The sequence below is a fragment of the Musca vetustissima genome, unplaced genomic scaffold (genome assembly GCF_032173495.1).
Source record: "Musca vetustissima isolate MV318-11 ecotype Yass unplaced genomic scaffold, APGP_CSIRO_Mvet_v1 utg130439, whole genome shotgun sequence".
NCBI lineage: Eukaryota > Metazoa > Arthropoda > Insecta > Diptera > Muscidae > Musca > Musca vetustissima.
Genome location: NW_026889540.1, coordinates 103903 through 125515, shown reverse-complemented (window position 1 = coordinate 125515; position 21613 = coordinate 103903). Strand labels below are relative to the sequence as shown.

The following is a 21613-nucleotide window of genomic DNA, read 5'->3' as shown; positions in this document are numbered from 1 at the left end:
ACAACATTTTAGGTACATTAAAATAAAATGTCCCTATGGAACTATTATTATTATTTTAATAAAACCATCTTGGGCATGGATCTTAGAATCAGGACTCTATTCGGCATGTGTTCTGATTTTCATGCTTGCATTTGTACCAAATGTACGGGCATTCTATGGAAAAAGTGTACATTTAATGATACTTCTCAATTATTTTTAAAATTCCTACAAAAAAATTCAATACAATGTCAATCCAATTGATAAAAAATATAATTTCAAAATGTTCAATAGTTGACAAAGGAAAGGAATATACATTTCGAATTAATGACGATTGTTCGCTAAAATAGATCTCATGTTGTGTAAAAAAATCATATGAATCTTTCTTACACACTCTAATTGATAAGCTGTAGAAGTTCCTCTGTCCCATATAAAGTGTGAGTAAATTGAAAACTTAAAACGCATTTTCTGCAAAATCGCTTTTTTGAGTTATGCCTGTCTTGCAGCAAATGAGCGATATGTACGATGATATTTTCTGTGCAAAATTTTATCTTAAGTTCATATTCATATTGAACCTGTGACTATAAAATTACAAATACCTCAATATGGCAGGAGATCTAATAACATGTAAAAATGTTGTTAAGATCGAACTGTTCATATTTTCTCATATGTATATTCCTTAAATCTATCGGGACTTTTATATTGGTACAATGTTACAACACTATTAGGTAGTAGGTTGTCCATGATCTTTAACAATAACGTTCAAAATTATAGACACTCAGGTTGGAAAAAGGGGAAAGAACTTCAACGTACCGAAAATTAAACGGGAAATATGTATGGCATACTCTATGAGAAAATTCGGTCAAAGTCTTCACAATTCCGAAAATGAAGTGGGACCTGTATGTAGGAGCTTGGGCCTAAATAGAAATGTTTCCTCATTAATGTGTGTTACCCTTCAATATCCCATTATGGTATATTACAGCTACTACAATGGGAATGGAAATATATTAATTTTTGGAAGGAAGATTTAACAGCACATGAGAAAATACCAAACAATGGGGGATACCATTATATGGGGCTACACGGAAAATTTTACCAATATTGCTAATCTTTGGTAAAGAGGTTTTAACCCCAAAGCATCAGAAAATGTGGGGTACAATTAGATGGGGGATATTTGGAAGCTTGGGCGAATATAAAATTACACCCAAATACCGAATATTAAGGGATACCGTTATATGGGAGCCAACCGAATACTTGGGTCAATATTGATATTATTAATTAGAGAGATTTTCTGCTCAATAAGTATTCGTAATAATTAATTAGAAGCAATTCTGTTGAACATTTTCAATATCAAATATCTTATAAGAAGTAGAAATGTATGTTGGAGCGTATAAAAACAAACCTAAAATTCCGAAAATTAGACATAAACAATATTGCTAGGCAAGACAACGTTTGCCGGGCCCGCTAGTATATATATATATATATATATATATATATTATGTTTTGTTGAAATTGGTGCAGATGCAGCCATAGCTTCCATATGTATTTCGAACGAGTGCCTGATTGAAATTAATTTTTTAACAGTGCGGCGTACCGAATAGCGTGTATCAATTTTGCTATAAATCGTTTTCCATAAATTTGTCCCATGGTACGCAGACGACTTTAAATCTGCCCGAATGGAATTACATTTATCATAGGTTGCGAAAGACATGAGTATGTTCCTTTGAGGGAACATTGACATACAATTGTAAGGATACATATGAACAATATACCCATGTGGTGAAGGGTATCAAATAGTCGGCCCAGTCCGACTTTACGACTTTCCTTACTGGTTTTGCATTAAATCTGACTCTTACTCACCATACGCAAATATTTCAGTCATTTATTATTTAATTTATATTTATAATCTATATTTCACCAAACACCCAATCTTTGTTCGCTGGAGAAAACATTTTGTATAGCGTACAGCATTAGGTATTGAATGATGTATGCGAAAATTTGTTCAAATCGTTTCAGATTTAGATATAGATATAGGTCCCATTAATAGTTTCGTCCGATTTTATGTAAATGATGAAATCGGTTCAGATGTATATATAGCTCCCACATATATTTTTGTCCGATTTTATGCATAACGCATAAAATAACGTATAGAAATCGGTTCAGGTTTAGATATAGCTTCCATATATAGTTTCATCCGATTTCATATAAATGGTGTAGCAAAAAACTAAAGTTTGTCCGAATGGGGCGAATCTGTGCACAACGTACCAAATTGAACTAAGAATAACGTGTACTGATTTTTTTTAATATATTCTGATGTAAGTATCATATCTATATTTTCGTAAGTTCATAGATCTGAGAATAGTAAATATATGTGTCGTTTTAAATTAATTTTAATATCAGTGTAGTTCTCACAGCTAATTTCGTCCAACTCCATTTCAAGTGTCCTCCAAAGACGATATATCTTGATATTGTACATATGAGCATCTCTTCTATGTACACAAAGTGGTGAAGGATATCTTATAGTCGGTCCCGTTAGACTTTTGAACTTCCCTTACCGGTTTTTTATATAATTATTAAATGGCTTGTCATACATTATTTCCATGAAAATCTTTGAATTAAGATTTGTTCAAAATATATGATAAGATTGTTATTTGACTATGTGGTGATATAGGTTTACACCAACGGTATCTTTTAAGCAATAGGCATAATGCTTAAAACTATTTGTGATATGTCGAATAGTGAAAGAATACCCACCTAACCACCAAACCAACCACCCAACGATCTACACGAAAACTAACCGCAAAAAATGTGTTGATATGTCCGTTTTGTTGTAGTTCTTGTTTATTTTGACAAACCGCATACGCATTTGTTAAAATGCGTGTGAAATGGAGATAAGAGATTTGGTAGTAATTTAATTACAATTTCAATTTTGTATAAAAACACAACGCCACTGTGGATAGTTCATCAGTTCATCGACTGACTTTGTCTGAACAATTATATTGACTTTACAGTATAAGTTTAAGGCTTAGTTGTTTCAAAGGAAATTCCATTTTAATTGTTTAAATAAATTTAAATTTTTGAATAAACCAACTGACGGCTAAAATGGCTACCAAGAAGAATCTCTTGCTGTTGTTCGACCGTCCCACTGAACCCGTGTTCATGGAAAAGGGCAACAAGACCGTATTCGATGTGCCCGACAAGTTCTTAACCGATCGCTATCGACCCATTGGCAATGAAGTGCAAAGTCGTTTCGGTGAAAGTGCCGAACAACGTATTCCCGTTAGGGACATCAGTCTGCCTGATCTTCGTATTCCCATGTCCTTGGGTCGTGATGAACAATTCTCATTGTTCATACCACGTCATCGTCGCATTGCTGGTCGTTTGATTGACATCTTTATGGGAATGCGTACCGTAGACGACTTGATGAGTATTGCCGTGTATGCTCGTGACCGTGTCAACCCCATCCTCTTCAATTATGCCTTGTCAGTGGCATTATTGCATCGTCCTGATACCAAGGGTGTGGATTTACCATCATTTGCTCAGACTTTCCCCGACAAATTCATCGATTCACAGGTCTTCCGTCAGATGAGAGAGGAAGCCACTGTTGTGCCCGAAGGTTCACGAATGCCCATTGTCGTTCCCAGAGATTATACTGCCTCGGATTTGGATCCCGAACATCGTTTGTGGTATTTCCGTGAAGATATGGGCATTAATCTGCATCACTGGCATTGGCATTTGGTGTATCCCTTCGAAGCTGGAGACCGTAGAATTGTCGACAAGGATCGTCGTGGTGAATTGTTCTACTACATGCACGAACAAATTTTGGCTCGCTACAATATGGAACGTTTCAGCAACAATTTGGCTCGTGTTACACGTTTCAATAATTTCCGTGAACCCATTGCTGAGGGTTATTTCCCTAAAATGGACTCTCTGGTTGCCAGTCGTGCTTGGCCACCACGTTTCGATAACACTACTCTGAAGGATTTGAATCGTGAGTTGGATCAAATTAACTTGGATATTGCCGATTTGGAAAGATGGCGTGATCGTATTTTCGAAGCCATCCATCAAGGATTTGTTGTGGACAGCAGCGGTAATCGTATCCAATTGGATGAAAATCGTGGTATTGATATTCTGGGCAATATGTTGGAGGCCTCGATTATCTCGCCAAATCAATCGGTATATGGTGATTTGCACAATTTGGGTCATGTCTTCATTTCGTATTCTCACGATCCCGATCATCGTCACTTGGAATCATTTGGTGTTATGGGTGATTCTGCCACAGCTATGCGTGACCCTGTCTTCTACAGGTGGCATGCATACATCAATGATATTTTCGAAGAACACAAGACCCGGTTGACACCCTACACCTTGCCTCAGTTGCAATATAATGGTATTTCCATTGCTGGTGTTCAGGTTAGCTCCGATGGTGGAAGACCCAATGTACTGTCCACCTTCTGGCAGCAATCGGATGTTGATCTCTCTCGTGGTATGGACTTTGTGCCACGAGGCAATGTTTTCGCACGTTTCACCCACTTGCAACACACTCCATTCACCTACACCATTAATGTGAACAATGCCAGTGGTGCTCAACGTTTTGGTACGGTGCGTATTTTCTTGGGTCCCAAGACCGATGAACGTGGCCAGCCATGGATGTTGAGAGATCAACGTTTGATGATGGTTGAATTGGATAAATTCATTGTTCAATGTAAGTTTGGGGGAAGGGGGATTTTTTTGGGGAATATGTTGTTAATAAGTTGTGTTGTTTTTGTCTTTTATAGTGAATCCTGGCCAAAACACCATTAGACGTCGTTCGAGCGAATCAAGTGTGACAATTCCATTCGAACGTGTTTTCCGTAATTTGGATGCCAATCGCCCAGCTGCCGGCACCGCTGAAGAATTGGAATTCAATTTCTGTGGTTGTGGTTGGCCCGAACATATGTTGATTCCCAAAGGTTTGCCCGAGGGTATGCAATGTGAATTGTTCGTTATGGTCTCCAATTATGAAGATGATCGGGTAAGTAAGGGGACCAGGGGAGGGGGGATAATTATGATATTGTGACATATGTTTTATTAATTATTTTTAATTGGATTATTAACAGGTTGATCAAACTTTGGTCGGCTCCTGCAGTGATGCTGCTTCGTACTGTGGCGTTCGTGATCGTCTCTATCCTGATCGTCGTCCCATGGGTTATCCATTCGATCGTTTGCCACGCCAAGGTGCTGATCGTTTGGTCAATTTCTTGACACCCAACATGAGCCTGGTCGATGTCGTTATTCGCCACGAGCCCAACAAGACTGTTGTGAGACAACAATAATTTGCCAATTGGGGAGAAGGATGTTTGTGTGAAGGATGCAGATAAGTTATCATTGAAATTTCCTTTACATTCATTTATATTTTAAAATTTGAATAAATATTATATTGTAAAATTGCATAAAAAATCCAGTTTGATAAATTTCGGGGATAAAAAATGGGTGGTCACCATTTTCGTGGCCAGAGTCATGTTTATAAACAAAGGTCACATATAGTAGTCATATGTTCCAGGGTAACATATATATGTTCTGATCGACGTTGATCTCACTGGTTTTCAGCTGAAACATACTTACTGTTCGAAATTTCCATTTATGGTAACAATTAAATTCACCATCGTTATTTTTATTTAAATTGACAATCAGCATTTCATTTATTTCATTCCTATTCAATTTTGAATGTATATATTTTATTTGTATTGTTTTACAATTTGCTTTTGTTGTTGTTGTTGGTTATGCTTTATCGTTACAATTTATTTATATTTTTTTATTATTCTGTTAACATAGTAAGTATTTTAGTTTGTTTTTTGTTGTTCTCTTTTTAGTTTATATAAAGCCATCTTATAAACAAAAGTTATTTATTGTTTTTATTAAACATATTTAATAATAGTTAATATATATTGACAATTCTCTATAGTAGTTGTTTTTATGTATGACTATATTTTCATTTATTTTTTATTATGCGTGATTGCATATGGATTTTGTTTTATCATATATGCATTTATGTGATTATGGTTTTCAATTACATATAGACAGTTATATAGTTGCGCTCTATTTTTTTCGGTTTTATTGTTTGTATGTGTGTTGTATATGTTCACTTCTTGTTTTATTTTTATTTCCAGTTAACGGGTACATTTTTATGTAGCATCGCATCTCTAAAGTAATGTACGTTATATTATGTGTTTTATATGGATTTTTTTGTAATTTTAATTTTTTATTGAAAATGATTAAATTTTATCAAAATAGAAATCTTGAAACATTCAACAAAGATAATCTTTTTTTAACAATTTTATTAACAAGTTGTGATAATTTGCAATGAAAGTATTTAAAAATTTTATTAACGAATTGTAAAAAAAGTATTATATTTTTTAATCATTTGATTTTTGTATATAAATATTATTAATTGATTTGTTGATGGATAATGCAGAAAATGGGCCGTTACAATAATTACTGTAATGAATGTATATGAATGAATATTTAGGAAACTTCAGCTTGACTTGGATTTATTCCATAAGATAATATTATATACGTTTGCTAATTAAATAATGAGAACTTAAACAAAAATCGTTTTTTGTCAAGTGTCAGCCTTTTTTGAAGGTATTCAACAATATCAGGAAGAATGACTACGTCTGGTTGAAACAGGATAATATTCTCCATGATAATTCGTATATGGTGTCATATATTTCATGGAAATGAAAATTGTAAACAAAGTACAGGTCGCATTTATGATCCGATGTGGATGAAATTTGGCACAAGTCGCTTATTTGGCCCCAGGACGAACCCTATTGAAATTGGGAAAAATCGGTTTAGATTTAGATATAGCTCCCATATATATTTTCGTCCGATTTAAGGTAAATGGGGCACCAAAGTCCCTCTATATCTCTCGATTGGCACGAAATTTGGCACAGAGTACTGAATTAGGTCCAGAATGATGTGTGCCAAGTTTCGAGAAAATCGGTTGAGATTTAGATATAGCTCTATTATATAGGTTGCACCAAAGTCCTTATATATCATTCGATTTGCACGAATCTTGGCATAGAGTACTGAATTAGGTCCAGAATAATGTGTGCTAAGTTTCGTGAAAATCGGTTCAGATTTAGATATAGCTCCCATATATATTTTCGTCCGATTTAAGGTAAATCGGTCTCCAAAGTCCCTATATATCTTTCGATTTGCACGAAGGTTGCCATAGGGTACTGAATTGGATCCAGAATTGGATCCAGTGTGTGGTCTGGTGGAACACGACACCTCGACGGTTGACCAATTCTGCCCGTGTATGGTCAATTATAAATTATGTCAGTTATGTCGATTTTAAGCTCCTGGGCGATGTTACGGCTGCTAACATGCCGGCCAACTTCGATCATTTCTCCAATTTTATCGACATTGACGACCGGCCTGCATTTGCGACGTGCATTTTTAACATCAAAAATCCCTTAACGAAATCTACGAAACCAAAATTGCACGGATGTCAATTAATGCTGTTACAGTATCGGAACCATAAACATCATTCACAATTTAAGCCGCTGGGCTTTCATTTTCGCCTTTGTCAAAGAAAAACTGTAAAATGTACCGAATTTCCTTTTTGTTCACTTCCAACTGCATGCACCAAACAAAAAAACAGTAAAATATATTTTTTTTGCTGCCATTTTTACCATTCGATACTTTACGAGAAATCTATCAGTACAGCCATCTGACGAATATCAGATGGCTGTACTGATAGATTTGTGGTTCGAAGTCGAACCACAAACTTCGTGGAGGAAGAAATCTTAGTCAAAACATGTGGCGACTGCCCCTCTTGAGCAACTTGGAACGAACAATTCTGATTGGTTCCGTAATTATACCCTACACAACTATGTTTTTTTTGCATGTAGGATGGGTTCTGGCCAATGAAGACCCCTATTGTTTTTGAAAGGGATCGTTTAATATTTAGGGGATGAAATGGACCAAAAACTTTATTTTTGTCGGTTTTTCTGGTCGCTCCTGAGGCCGCAATTATGGCCCAAACACCGCGAATTTTTGCATAGAGAAGGGGATCGGGCCAAAGAATAAGCATGCCTGTTTTGACAAAGATCGGTCAATATTTAGCGGGTCAAATGGACCCTGACTTTTGTGTGAAAAATGACAAAATTTGTATTCTATGGCGTATATATTTGCCCCTGAAGGACCTAGACCCAAAAAGTTGATAGTATCTTCAAAAGGAGTGGTTAACACTCGGATATGGGTGTTACACTTAAATGTTTACAGGTGCTTACGTACTCAAATATTATTTAGTAACCCATTACCACACTAAAAATATGGAAATATATACTTTCACTTATCCAGGTATGGTCAAGGACAACGCCTATAATTTTCGGTGATGATCAGATAATAATGTTGGGATGAAGTGGACCGAAAACGTATTTTTTTCCTAGTCGATCTACCAGCCACAATTGAAAGCCGAACATCACAAAACAACCCACGTTGAAGAGAATCTGGACAAGTAATTAGAAGGACTGTACTGAATATTAGTAATATTTGTGGACCTCTGGTGGGTCATGAGGGTGCAAACATCGCGAAATATTGCCCAAGCTCAGAATGTGGTACCACAGAAAGTTATATGTTCATGGAAGTTGTGTAGGGTATCATATGGTCGGCCCCGTCCGACTATACTGCTCCGCTCACTGGTTTTTTCTTGAAGTCTTCGAAGAAATTCGGGAAACCAACAATAGAAGACAAGTCATTGTGTACAATACAATCGACTCAAACCAGTGTTTTTTTACCAACAAAACCATGGTAATTAGCTGTACATCCTGCAGAAATATGAATACCGAAGACATTGAAAAAATCATCTGTTCCCCTTAAACTTTCTTGGAAACCTACCACTTTCTAATAAAGCTGAGCTCTTAATTTTATAGTGGATGCATTATATAATGTTTTGGTTTGGATAAATTGTCAAATCAACAACTAAAACCTAGGAAAGTAATTTATAGCGTTTTGTTGCCAGAAACCAAATAATATTTATATACCCTGCGCCATAATAAGGTAGAGTGTATAGTACCAGTAAATCCATACTATAAACATATTGGTTAACCAAATTGGTTATAATTTCATATTTTGAAGTCTCATTAGATGGAGAATCTGCCTACCACAAAATTAGCAAATATTTTGCCGAAGTTTCCTCATAACCCTCCATTTTTATACCCTTCACCACACTGTGGTACAGGGTATTATGTCTTTGTGACAGGCAAAAGGAATCGAGATAGACCAATGGTTCCTTTTGAGAATATGCATAGAATCACTTTCTGAGTCGATTTATGCATGTCCGTCCGTCCGTCCGCCGTCCGTCTGTTGATGTTAAATTGTAAACAAAGTACAGGTCGCATTTATGATCCGATTTGGATGAAATTTGGCACAGCTCACTTATTTGGCCCAAGGACGAACCCTATTGAAATTGGGAAAAATCGGTTCAGATTTAGATATAGCTCCCATATATATTTTCGTCCGATTTAAGGTAAATGGTGTACCAAAGTCCCTATATATCTTTCGATTTGCACGAAATTTGGTATAGACTACTGTATAGGCCTAGAATGATGTATGCCAAGTTTCATGGAAATCGGTTCAGATTTAGACATAGCTACCATATATAGTTTCGGCCGATTTTAAGTAAATGGTGCACCAAAGTCCCTGAAAATAATTTGATTTGCAAGAATTTTGGCATAGCGTATTGAATTAAGTCTAGAATATCTTGTGCCAAGTTTCGAGAAAATCGGTTCAGATTTAGATATAGCTTCCATATATAGTATCGCCCGATTTTGGGTGTACCAAAGTCCCTACATATCTTTCGATTTGCACGAAACTTGACAACGTTCTGAATTAGGTCTAGAATGATGTGTGCTAAGTTTCGTGAAAATTGGTTCAGATTTAGATATAGCTCCCATATATAGTTGCGGCCCATTTTAGGTAAATGGTGTACCAAAGTCCCTGAAAATGATTTGATTTGCACGAATTTTGGCATAGCGTATTGAATTAAGTCAAGAATGACTTGTGCCAAGTTTCGTGAAAATCGGTTCAGATTTAGATATAGCTCCTATATATAGTATCGCCCGATTTTAGATAAATGGTGTAACAAAGTCCATATATATCTTTCGATTTGCACGAAAATTGGTATAGCCTACTGAATTAGGCCTAGAATGATGTGTGCTAAGTTTCATGAAAATCGGTTCAGATTTTGATATAGCGCCCATATGTAGGTTCGTCCGTTTTAAGGTAAATGGTCCACCAAATACCTTATATATCTTTCGATTTGTACTAAAATTTGACATAGCGAAATGAATTAGGTCTAGAATAATGTGCGTTAAATTTCCTGAAAATCGGTACAGTTTTAGACATAGCTCCCATGTATAATTTCGTCCGATTGAATGTAAATGGTGCACCAAAGTCCCTATATATCTTCCAATTTGCACGAAATTTGGTATAGCGTAATCAATTAAGTCTAGAATTATGTGTGTTAAGTATCCTGAAAATTGGTCCAGATTTAGATATAGCTCCCATATATATTTTCGTTCGATTTAATGTTAATGGTCCACCAAATTTTGGCATGTTCCTTCGAGGGAACATTAACATGCAATTGTAAGTATACATATGTACAATATACTCAAAGTGGTGAAGGGTATTATATAGTCGGCCCAGTCCGACTTTACTACTTTCCTTACTGGTTTAGAATTGAAATTGTTCCATAACAAAAGTTATATCGCTACCATCTTTTACGATATTTTCTGATTTTCAGTCACGTCTTAAATCGAATTGACTGTAATTATATATAAACATTCTCAATATCGGTGTTGTCCCCATACCTGCTACTACTCCTGTCTCCAATTTGGATTATACATGGCTGCCGTAAAATGCCATGTCTTTTTCCCAATTTTCCAACCTGACAGCCATCATATAAAGTTTTTTAACTATTTTTTCATGTCAATCTTATAGTGAAGGGTATAAAAAATTTAAAGTTCGGCCAGGCTGCACATGACGAGATTGTTATTTGGTTTTAGAATTGAATGAATAATTTGCTAATTGAATTTTCAGAAACACAACAAATGACCGAATTGCTAACCTTATGTCTTTCATTTATCTGCCTCCTCAAACAAGATATTTGTATGTTCAATTTTTAAAAGCCAATTAAGATTTTTTTAATTTTTTTTCTTAACTTTATTTTTATTGCAATTTTAGGTGATTTCTTTTACATAAAATTCAATTCAATTATTATGAAAAAATGGAAAAATTAAAGTATTCAATTGCTCTTTTAGATTAGACTATTTTGAATAAAAACAAAAAATATGGTTTATTTAACATTCTATGGACTGTTTTGTAATAGATGATAATCATGTTTTCATTTTTTGTTGTTATAGTATTTTTTTTTTCAAGCTTCAATTTGACTTATTTGTGTTTGTATGTAGGTATGAATGTATTATCTACTAGTGACTAAATTATGTTGTTGTTTTTTTTTTCATTCACAATATTTATTCAATTTAATAAGATTATGTATTTTGTTTTTTTATATTTTTTATTTTAATGGATTTGTATATTTTTGTGATATGAGGTTATACAAACATATGTATATTAACTTGTAAGCTGGTTTTTTACTGTATAACATTTTTTGTTTTTTTTTTTCTATTCACTGTCTTATAAATTCGTCTACAATATATATATTTTTTATTTTTTTTATACTTATTGCTATAGAAATTTACAGTGTATTTGAGTATTTTTTGTTTTTTTTTTTTTTTTTTGTTAGTTAGGATTTTAGGTTTAGGGATTTTTTTGTTCTAACATTAAAGCATTTTAATTAATTGTTTTGTTTTTTTAAGTTTTTAACTTTTTTTTCATCAACTTTGTTTAACACTATCAGGAAATAACAATAGTTCTTGCAGGATAACAATAATAGTAGGTTTCTGTTTTTTTCTCTGTTTTTATTCGAAATCAGGGAGGTTATTTGAAAGTTAGTTTACAAAAGTTATAGATATTTGATCATAGTATAGAAGTTGTTTGGTTTAATAGCCTGTTAGAGATGCATAATTTTCTTTTTAGCTTCTTCTTGTTGTTTTAATATTAATTTTGTTGTTCTTGATATTTATAATTTTCAAGCATAGCTTTGGTTAGTAACATTTTTGTAGGCTTTCTTTTTTTTTGGAAATGTTATATTTTTATATATATTTTTCTTCAATTATTTTTTTAAATATTTATGTATATGCATTGAGAATGGTTCATTATAATGTTGTGGTTTGTGTTTGTTGTTCTTGTTGTTGTTGTTTCATAAGGAAGACATTTTTCATGATTGTGACCATTTTGTATTAGGAAAATTAGAAGTTGTTATTAAAGTAATTTCTTTTTTCTTGATTTTTAGTAAATTATTTAAATTTGAATTTAATTAGAAAATGGTCATTACAATTTACTGTGAGTTGTTTATATTTACTTTTTCAATTTTAGTTAAATTTAAAGGCTTCGGTTTTTATAACATATGGAATAGTATTTGTATATACAGCATTTTTTCTATATATATTTTTTTTTACATTTACATTAAAAAACATGGTCTAAACATATCTCAGATAGGAATGGGTCTTTATTTAAAAAAATATGTATAATAAATAGAAAAATAAAACAAGTATAGACGCCGAACCGAAGTTTATATACCATCCATATGTGGTACACATTCAAAACACCTAAAACTGATCGGCCTTTTTTTATGAGCGCTATGACATCGTAAATTATTATCAGGAGAAAACGAATTATAAAACTATAGACTCTATTTGTAAAAAAAAAATTGAGGGTACCCTTTAATGTGGACCCTACCAAAACGAGAGCAGACATTAATATGTTTATATCCGTACCTTTATGGAAAATGAGGAAATATCGACATATCGATTTTAGACACCATGTTACCTTGGACCAAAAAAAATGTTTTTGTTTAAAATTTTGAGTTTCTAATATTTTTAAGAAAGAGACAAGGCGAGGAATTAGTATCCTTCACATCGCATTTAAAGTGCTATCCAGCGGTCAATGATTAGATTATTGGACCTTATCAATGCGGCTTCAAACCTGACAATTAGGTTTTCACACTGCGCCTCATCATGGAAAAACCCACGAAAAACACATCGAAATGTTCGACTATAAAAATGCAATCAACCGTCCAATCCTTTCAGAGTTATTTAAAGCCATGTCTGCATTCGGCACTCCTGCAAAATTAATACTGTTATGCAGAACAACTTTAACTGGCACTAGGTCAGCATACCGAATGAGGATTCAGACAAGGTGACAGTTTTTCGTGTGACCTTTTTAACATACTGCTGGAAAATCATATGTTACTCACTTACGCCGACGACATCGACATAATGGGTCGAACATTGATAGCGGCAAAAGCCACTTTTGAGCGAATTGAGAAGGAGTCTGCCAAAGTGGAACTGGCAGAAAATGGCGAGAAACCAAACTTTAAACTGTGGAACTTGAAAACTTCACTTTCGAGGTAGTAAACGATAGCGCCATAATCAAAACTAAAAACATCAGATAGAAAATCCAGAGAAGAATAATATTTGTCAACAGATGCTACTATGGTCTCAGTAAGCAATTCAAAAACAAGATCACATCTCGTCAGAACAAACTCACTTTCTACAAAACGCTGATACTACCCGTGATGTTGTATGGATCTGTAGCATGGGTAATTGCGCAAGCAGATGATGCAGCTCTTGGAGTTTTTGGGAGAAAAAATCTCCGACGACGCAGATCGTCCGAAATCTATGAGACGATCTGCGTCGACGGTGAATATCGCAGTCGAATGAACCATGAGTTGTACAATATATTCTCAGACATCGACATAGTCAGACGTATCGAGCTGCACCGACTACGTTGATTGTGAGAATAGATGAGAATGCCACAGCTAAAAAGGCATATAAAAGGTAGCCAACTGATTGTTCACGCAGAAGGAAAAGTCCACGAATTCAATGGAAAGATGAAGTGGAAGACAACATTTCGGAACACGGCCTTTCAAATTGGAAGAACTGCGCACAAGATCGACGCGCCTGGAAATCTTTTTGAAGCTCGTCTCAAGCCAGCTAAGTAAGTAATATTTTTAAGAAATCTAAATCAAGTCCTAATTCAGTACCCACCGGTACCAAGACTATATTTAGATCAACGATAGGAACCCAAACAAATGGTAATATGTCATATTCTAAGGATTTATATCTGTCGACTAATACTTTTTCTTGTTTTGAGAAAAAACACCTATCTAAAATCTCCAAGATACTGTTATATGGGTGCCACTCGCAACACTTGGGACCAACATTGACAAGTTTTGGTAGGGAGCTTGCTAACCAATGAGAATCTAGAACCAGTGAGGGGAGCAGTATAGGCAAACGAGACTAATCATTTTATACCCTACACAAATACAACTGAGTTTCAAATTTTTACGGATCTATAATCCGAACCTGGGTAATATTTCGCGATGTGTGCAATCTCATAGCCGATTAAAGATCAAGAGCTCCTCTACGGCATATTTCCGAATCATGTTATCCGGGAGTAAAAAATAAATCAATAAGATTGTTATTTTACACAAAATTGTTTTGGTTCGTTTGAGCCGCTAAAGATTGACCTTCAAATTAGTTGATCAGATCGTCTTTCCCATGGAAAATTTGTGATGTTCGGCTTATCGGCGATTAGAAAATCAGCCATTTTATCACTGAAATATAATCTAATCGTCATCGAAAAGTATAGGCGACGTCTATGATCATAACGGGAATCTCTTGCAAATACTTCCGAGGTGAATATTTATGCCATAAAATAAAAATTTGGTAACTTTACCTTTTGGTTGATTTGACACTCAGAATATTGACAGATCATCAACCGTTCTATGTATTTGGTCAGATTCCCATCACCGTGTAAAATATGTGATGTTCTGCATATAACAATGGTCTCTAGAGCAAACATAAAGTTTTCGATTCATTTCACCTCCATATTGTCATCTCGTCCTTGATCATAACCGAAACTTCATGTAAAAAACCTAAATATTTACAACACTATTATATTTCAAATCTTTGATTGAAAAATATTTTTTCCAGCTTTTAGATCATTTAATCAAATAATTTTCCTTCAATATATCCCACAGAAATTGTCAAATTGTGATAAAGACTACTGAAAAATGTATCTGAATTTTCAAGTTCAGTCAAATCGCCAAGATATATTTAGAGGATCATTCTATACCCGATCTTCTTTAAAAAAATAATTTTAAATTTATTATAAAATATAACAATTAGATTTTTTTTAGTTTTTCCTATTTCAATCTGAGATATATTGTCGGACCATATTTTATATTTGCCTTCTTATTTTATATACATTTACAGTTTCCCTTATTTTGTTACCTTAACCATAATTTATATGTATTACGATATATATATGTAGCTTAAATGATTTAACGATTATGTTATAGGTGTTCATTTTGTGATATGTTTATGTTAATATGTTTACATATATGTATGTATGCTTGTTTGCTTTGTTTTTCGATTTTAATTTTACAATTAATAGGCCTTAGTTTTTTTGTTTTTATTATAAAAATATATTTTATTTTGTTTCTCAATAGAAAATATTTTCCCTTATGAAACCTTGGGTTTAAGATGTAAATATTTTCCAAAAACTGAGGAAGAAATTCAAAATAAATAAAAATGTATAATAAATTATTAAATAAATAATATTTAAAATACAAATAAATAAAATAAAAAAATAAATTTAACTGATAAATAATTTCACGACTTCACATAGTCCAACAACTGCCAAGTTTTTTCTATTACCTAACATAACGTTCGATCAGGACGAACTTTGTATATCCTCCAGGTTGGGAATTTGAAATAACTAATTTGCTGCCAGGTGGATTTTTATTCTCAGAGAATACGAAATGTCAAATTACAGATTCAGACCAAATTACAAACCGGAAATCGAGTAGATCATTATATGAGGGATTTGCCAAACAGGGTCCTATATTTCCAAGAAATGGGTAAACCATCAATAAACCAGTGAACCGAATTACAGACACAACAATTGGTGAATACAAAGATCATACATAAACCTAAATTCTGACGGGTCATTTATTAGGTTGGTGCGTATGAAATGTCGGATTCTCTTTACACGCGGACGTTTGTCTCTCTGTTTTCGTTATACTTTTGTCTTTGGCATAACTTCATTCAAAGTCGTATTTTCCATTGCCAGATACTCATTTCAGCAAAATAGGTTTTCTCGAAGGTCCTCCCTTTTGTTATTTCTTTCGAGTTTATTGCCGATATGAATTCTGCCGACATTCGCTTCATTTTGTTATATGAGTACGAACTTAGTAATAGTGCTGCAAAACTGCTGGTAACATAAACCAAGCGTTTTGGGGAGAATACAGTTAACGATCGGAAAGTGCATCGTTGGTTCGAAAAAATTCGGACTGGCGATTTTTCAATGCAAAATGAGTCGCGCGGAATCCCAAAACGTCTGTGAAGAAAGATGACCTGAAGGCTCTAGTGGAAGCGGATCCAGCCGTATCTACGAGGGAACTTGCTATCAGGATGGAAGTTGACCATACAACGATATTGAGACACATTTCTGAGATTTTCAAGGTTAAGAAGATGGACAATTGGGTACCGCACGAACTGACAGAGCGATATAAGCTGGATCGGTTAAACGTAGGCTCATCATTGCTAACTCGATTTCACCGAGAGAATTTTTCCACCAGTAAGGAATTTTAACCAGTAAGGAAAGTAGTAAAGTCGGACTGGGCCGAATATATGATACCCTTCACCACTTTGGGTATATTCTACATATGTATCCTAACAGACGACGCGTTTTTGTTATATATCTACATCTGAACCGATTTCAGGGAAACTTGCAAGAGCCTAATTTATATTACATCAGTACGTTGTGTCAATCGGCGTAGCTATGGATCTTTTCGCGAAGCTTAGCAAAATCATTTTAGACTTAATTCAATTTGCACGAATTTTGGTATAGGGTACAAAATTCGTGCAAATCGAAATATATATTGGGACTTTGGTGCACCATTTACCTTAAATCGGACGAAAATATATATGAAAGCTATATCTAAATCTGAACCGATTTTTCCCAATTTCAATAGGGTTCCCAATTTCAATAGGCCAAACAAATGTGCTGTGCCAAATTTCATCCAATTCGGATCATTAATGCGACCTGTACTTTGTTTACAATTTAATACCAATAGTCGGACAGACGGATGGACATGCATAAATCAACTCAGAAAGTGATTCTATGCATATTCTCAAAAGGAACCATGGGTCTATATCGATCATTTTTGCCTGTTACAAACATATGCACAATGACATAATGCCCTATATCACAGTGTGGTGAAGGGTATAAAAAGTTCTGTGAAGTAGAACAATTGAGGGCTATGACGAAATCCGCAATACTAAATTATAAACATTTTGATTGGAATATACGCTTAGAGCCATCCGAATACGATAAATATGTTTCGACCTTTAAACGAGGGCTATGTCGAAACATTTTTTGAAAATATATTTTTCATCCTCCAAAAAACTTGTAAGCCAAATTACGCTTAGAGCCATCCGAATACGATAAATATGTTTCGACCTTTAAATGAGGGCTATGTCAAAACATAGACGTATATCGAAACATTTTTTCAAAATATATTTTTCATCCTCCAAAAAACTTGTAAGCCAAATTACACCTCGATAGGAATATGAGGCCACAACCCGACAATGAGACTTGGACCGATAACTCCTATTTATTCTATAAATCCTATAACAAAAATAGGAGTAGTACCAATGTGTGCATTATTCCATGTCCATCTCCATGTAAATATGCAGATCTCTGTCGTAATCTCATGACTAAAACAACTTTGAATTTTCCTATGATATGGAAACTGAGGAAATTGTTTTCATTTCCGAAAATATAGAATTTCTCTATCGTTTTATATTAAATTCTTAAGTATTTGAATTCTAAAAAATCGTATTTTGTTCTAACGATCAACGATTTAATTTCAAGCACATAAATCACAGACATAAACTGATTACTTACATTTTATTTGCCTTTGGGCTTTAAATATGTTAAAACTTATTATATGGTGTTTCTGTTTTTATATTTTTTTAATAATTGCATTGCAATTAACATTAACATAACGAATTTGTTTGTCAGGACTAATGAAATATGGCTGCCATTGACTCGTTTCTTTTTTTATTAATTTATCTTTTAACTCAGTTAATGGTCATAAGTGAAACGATGTTCCGGTCTATACATTTAAAGCTTTCGTATCCTGGGTTTTTTGGGCGGAAAGCATTTCAATTTTTATGGAAATAATGTTTATTGTAAAATGATGTACAAATTTCGTGTGACGAAGTCGAATGGGAAAGAGGCTACTAAGAGGTAAACTTTTTAGAGAATTTCAAAAGATAAACTGGATTCAGTTTCTATTTACAATAATTCAGAAAGCGAAGTGAAATTAACAATTCTTGTAAGTTTTTTTCGGTAGTACAGCTCTTCAGATCGATATGAATTTAATACATAATCATAAAAATTTCAAACATCTCATGATCTACTCTACAAGTAATGACATCCTATAGAACTCGTTGTAGGGTACTACCCACTGGCAATAAAATATTTACCCTGGCGAAATGACATATCAAATATAACTCACTATAAAATACTATGTCGCCATGTCGTCTATAAAGGCTGTGAAAGAGCAACATTTCCTTTATTTTAATGTAAAATATTTCACGCAATATTTTTTTTCGTTCATGTACAAAACGCATTACATTTCGGTGCCACAACCGATTTCAATATAACGCACACATACAGACTTATAGAGCAATAATATTATAAAACATATGTATGGACAAAACCTATGTGCATATACCCAGCAAACTTTAATAAAATGTTTTAATTTTTCCACAGATGCGGGTGTTTCCAGAGGGCATTCCGCTTTCATTAAGGGTGCCACACATTTTCCGTCGTATTTACGGGATTTAAATATTTAGCAGCCACATAAATGGTTTAATTTTGTACCACAGAAAATATAGGTCGATATAGGTCTAAGTTTTGATATAACACTCATATTAAGGTCTCGCACCCATTTCGGCAATTTAAAGGTTGTAGAGCGTTTTCGCACCAATGGGCTGTAAACTGTCTTTCGTTAAGTTCGGCCGGGACAAACTTTAATAAGAATTTTACATTTTTCCATAGATGTGTCTGGTTTCAGACGACAATCCGCGTTCTTCGAGGGTGCCACACATTTTCCGTCGTATTTTCGGGATTTAAGCATTTAGCAGCCACTTAAATGGTTTAATTTTGCACCACAGAAAATATAGGTCGATAAGTTTTGATATAACACTCATATTAAGGTCTCGCACCCATTTCGGCAATTTAAAGGTTCTAGAGCGTTTTCGCACCAATGAAACTGTAAACTGTCTTTCGTTAAGTTCGGCCGGGACGAACTTTGGATACCTGTACTGAAAGTTACTTGCAATTAATGTTTATCCCCATATGGAACTATACTAAACCAATATTTATATAGGGGATATTAAAAATAAGTGAACCTATGCAAATCATGTTTTCCTCTGTACCACTCTGCAGTCACTTTTGAGGTTAAATTACCACCATATGCTAATGAATAATTGATGGGATTAAAATATAGGGGATATGCCAAGAAGTGGACCTATACAATTTTCCAAGCGATAGTTGTAAACCTCAACGCACAATCTCAAAGACCTAAAACGTGGACGTGTTGATATTCCAGGGTTGGTTGAGAAACGTGTCTGAAATCTTAAAAAAACCCACAATTTAGATACCAAAATCTACATATCTGAAAGAATACACAATATTTATTGCCTTCTTTAGGAATATTTGGAAAGAAAATCTGTGGGTATTATATTGGGGCTATTCATAAATATGGACCGATATAGTTCATTTTCAAACCTAAGCTTTTAGTTTTATATCTCGGTACCTTCTGCCATGCTAGAAATTAAAAACACCGAAAATCTGGAGTTATCTTGATATGGGGGTTATGCCTAACTGGGACCGATATAGCACATTTTCGAACATAGTTTTTTAGTTCTGTATATCGGTACCTTCAAAAGGTAATATGATTGTAATTAATGAACAGAAATAGCAAAATTATCTTAGAATTCGATCATTTTTATATTCTGACAATTTTGAGTTCAGAATATCCCCCATATGGTGGAATATGGTTATATTTGAATAACCCCAATATGCGAGATAAATGGGTTAACTATTGTAATATAACAAAGTACATATATGGCGACTACCTCCAAAGAAGGTGAATATTAATAAGTTTTGATAGGGAGATTTGTTACCAAATACGAATACCAAAATACCAAATTAAAGCGAATTCGGTTAAAAAGCGGTCACGTTGAAAACTTCTCCAAAATACCCTAATTTTGATGCTTCCCAAAAAATTTGACCAATATTAAACATTTTTCGCTGGAATATTTGGCATCCATTTAGAACCCAATTGAAAAACTTGTCGAAAATCCTCAAGATCCGCTTTATTTTTTGGGGAACCGTTATATGGAGCCTACCCCAAGCAGGGGACCGATATTGATAATTTAAAGTAAAACCAGTAAGGAAAGTAGTAATGTCGGGCGGGTCCGACTATGTGATACCCTTCACCACGTTGGGTATATTCAACAGGTGAATGCTAACAGACGTCGGATTCTGCAACCTATACTAAATTATTCATTTGCTCAGATATAGGGTTGCTTACAATGGGACAAAATGACCAAAAATCGGGCGAAAATACATATAGAAGCTCTATCCAAATCTGAACCCATTTCAAAACTTTAGTTCGATGTGCACAATTTGTGTAAATTTTGTGTAAAATCGGATGAAAATATATATGTAGAAGCTATATAAAATCTGAACCGATTTCAATGAGAATGGCAGAGGTTAACTTATACTAACTACAGTTTATTGTACAAAATTGTGCGATAATCGGACAAACTATGGGTCTTTAGTGCACAATTTACATAAAATCGGAAGAAATATATAGGAGCTATATATAAATCTGAACCGATTTTCAGGAAACTTTACACACATCACTCCAGACTCATTTCAGTACACTATGTATGTATGTATATATATGGGAGCTATATCTAAATCTGAACCGATTTTTCCCAATTTCAATAGGGTTCGTCAAAAGATATATAGGGACTTTGGTACACTATTTACATTAAATCGGACGAAGATATATATGGGAGCTATATCTAAATCTGAACAGATTTTCAGGAAACTTAACACACATCATTCTAGACCCTATTCATTATGCTGTGTCAAATTTCGTGCAAATCGAAAGATATATAGGGACTTTGGTACACCATTTACCTTAAATCGGACGAATATATATATATATATATATATATATGGCAGCTATATCTAGATCTGAACCGATTTTTCCCATTTTCAATAGGGTTCGTCCTTGGGCCAATTAAGTGTCCTGTGCCAAATTTCATCCAAATCGGACCATAAATGCGACCTGTACTTTGTTAACAAATACATGGACGGACGGACAGACGGACATGCATAAATCGACTCAGAAAGTGATTCTGTGCATATT

General features: G+C 34.2%; 1 protein-coding gene across 1 annotated transcript; it reads left to right on the top strand.

Annotated features, from left to right (window-relative positions):
- Positions 1 to 3078: 3078 nt before the first annotated feature.
- On the top strand, positions 3079 to 5291 carry LOC133337236 (phenoloxidase 2-like). The gene is made up of 3 exons (XM_061545486.1): positions 3079 to 4681; positions 4755 to 4990; positions 5076 to 5291. Exons 1-3 carry the CDS (start codon positions 3079 to 3081, stop codon positions 5289 to 5291), a joined length of 2055 nt encoding a protein of 684 aa, XP_061401470.1.
- The last annotated feature ends 16322 nt before the right edge of the window (positions 5292 to 21613 follow it).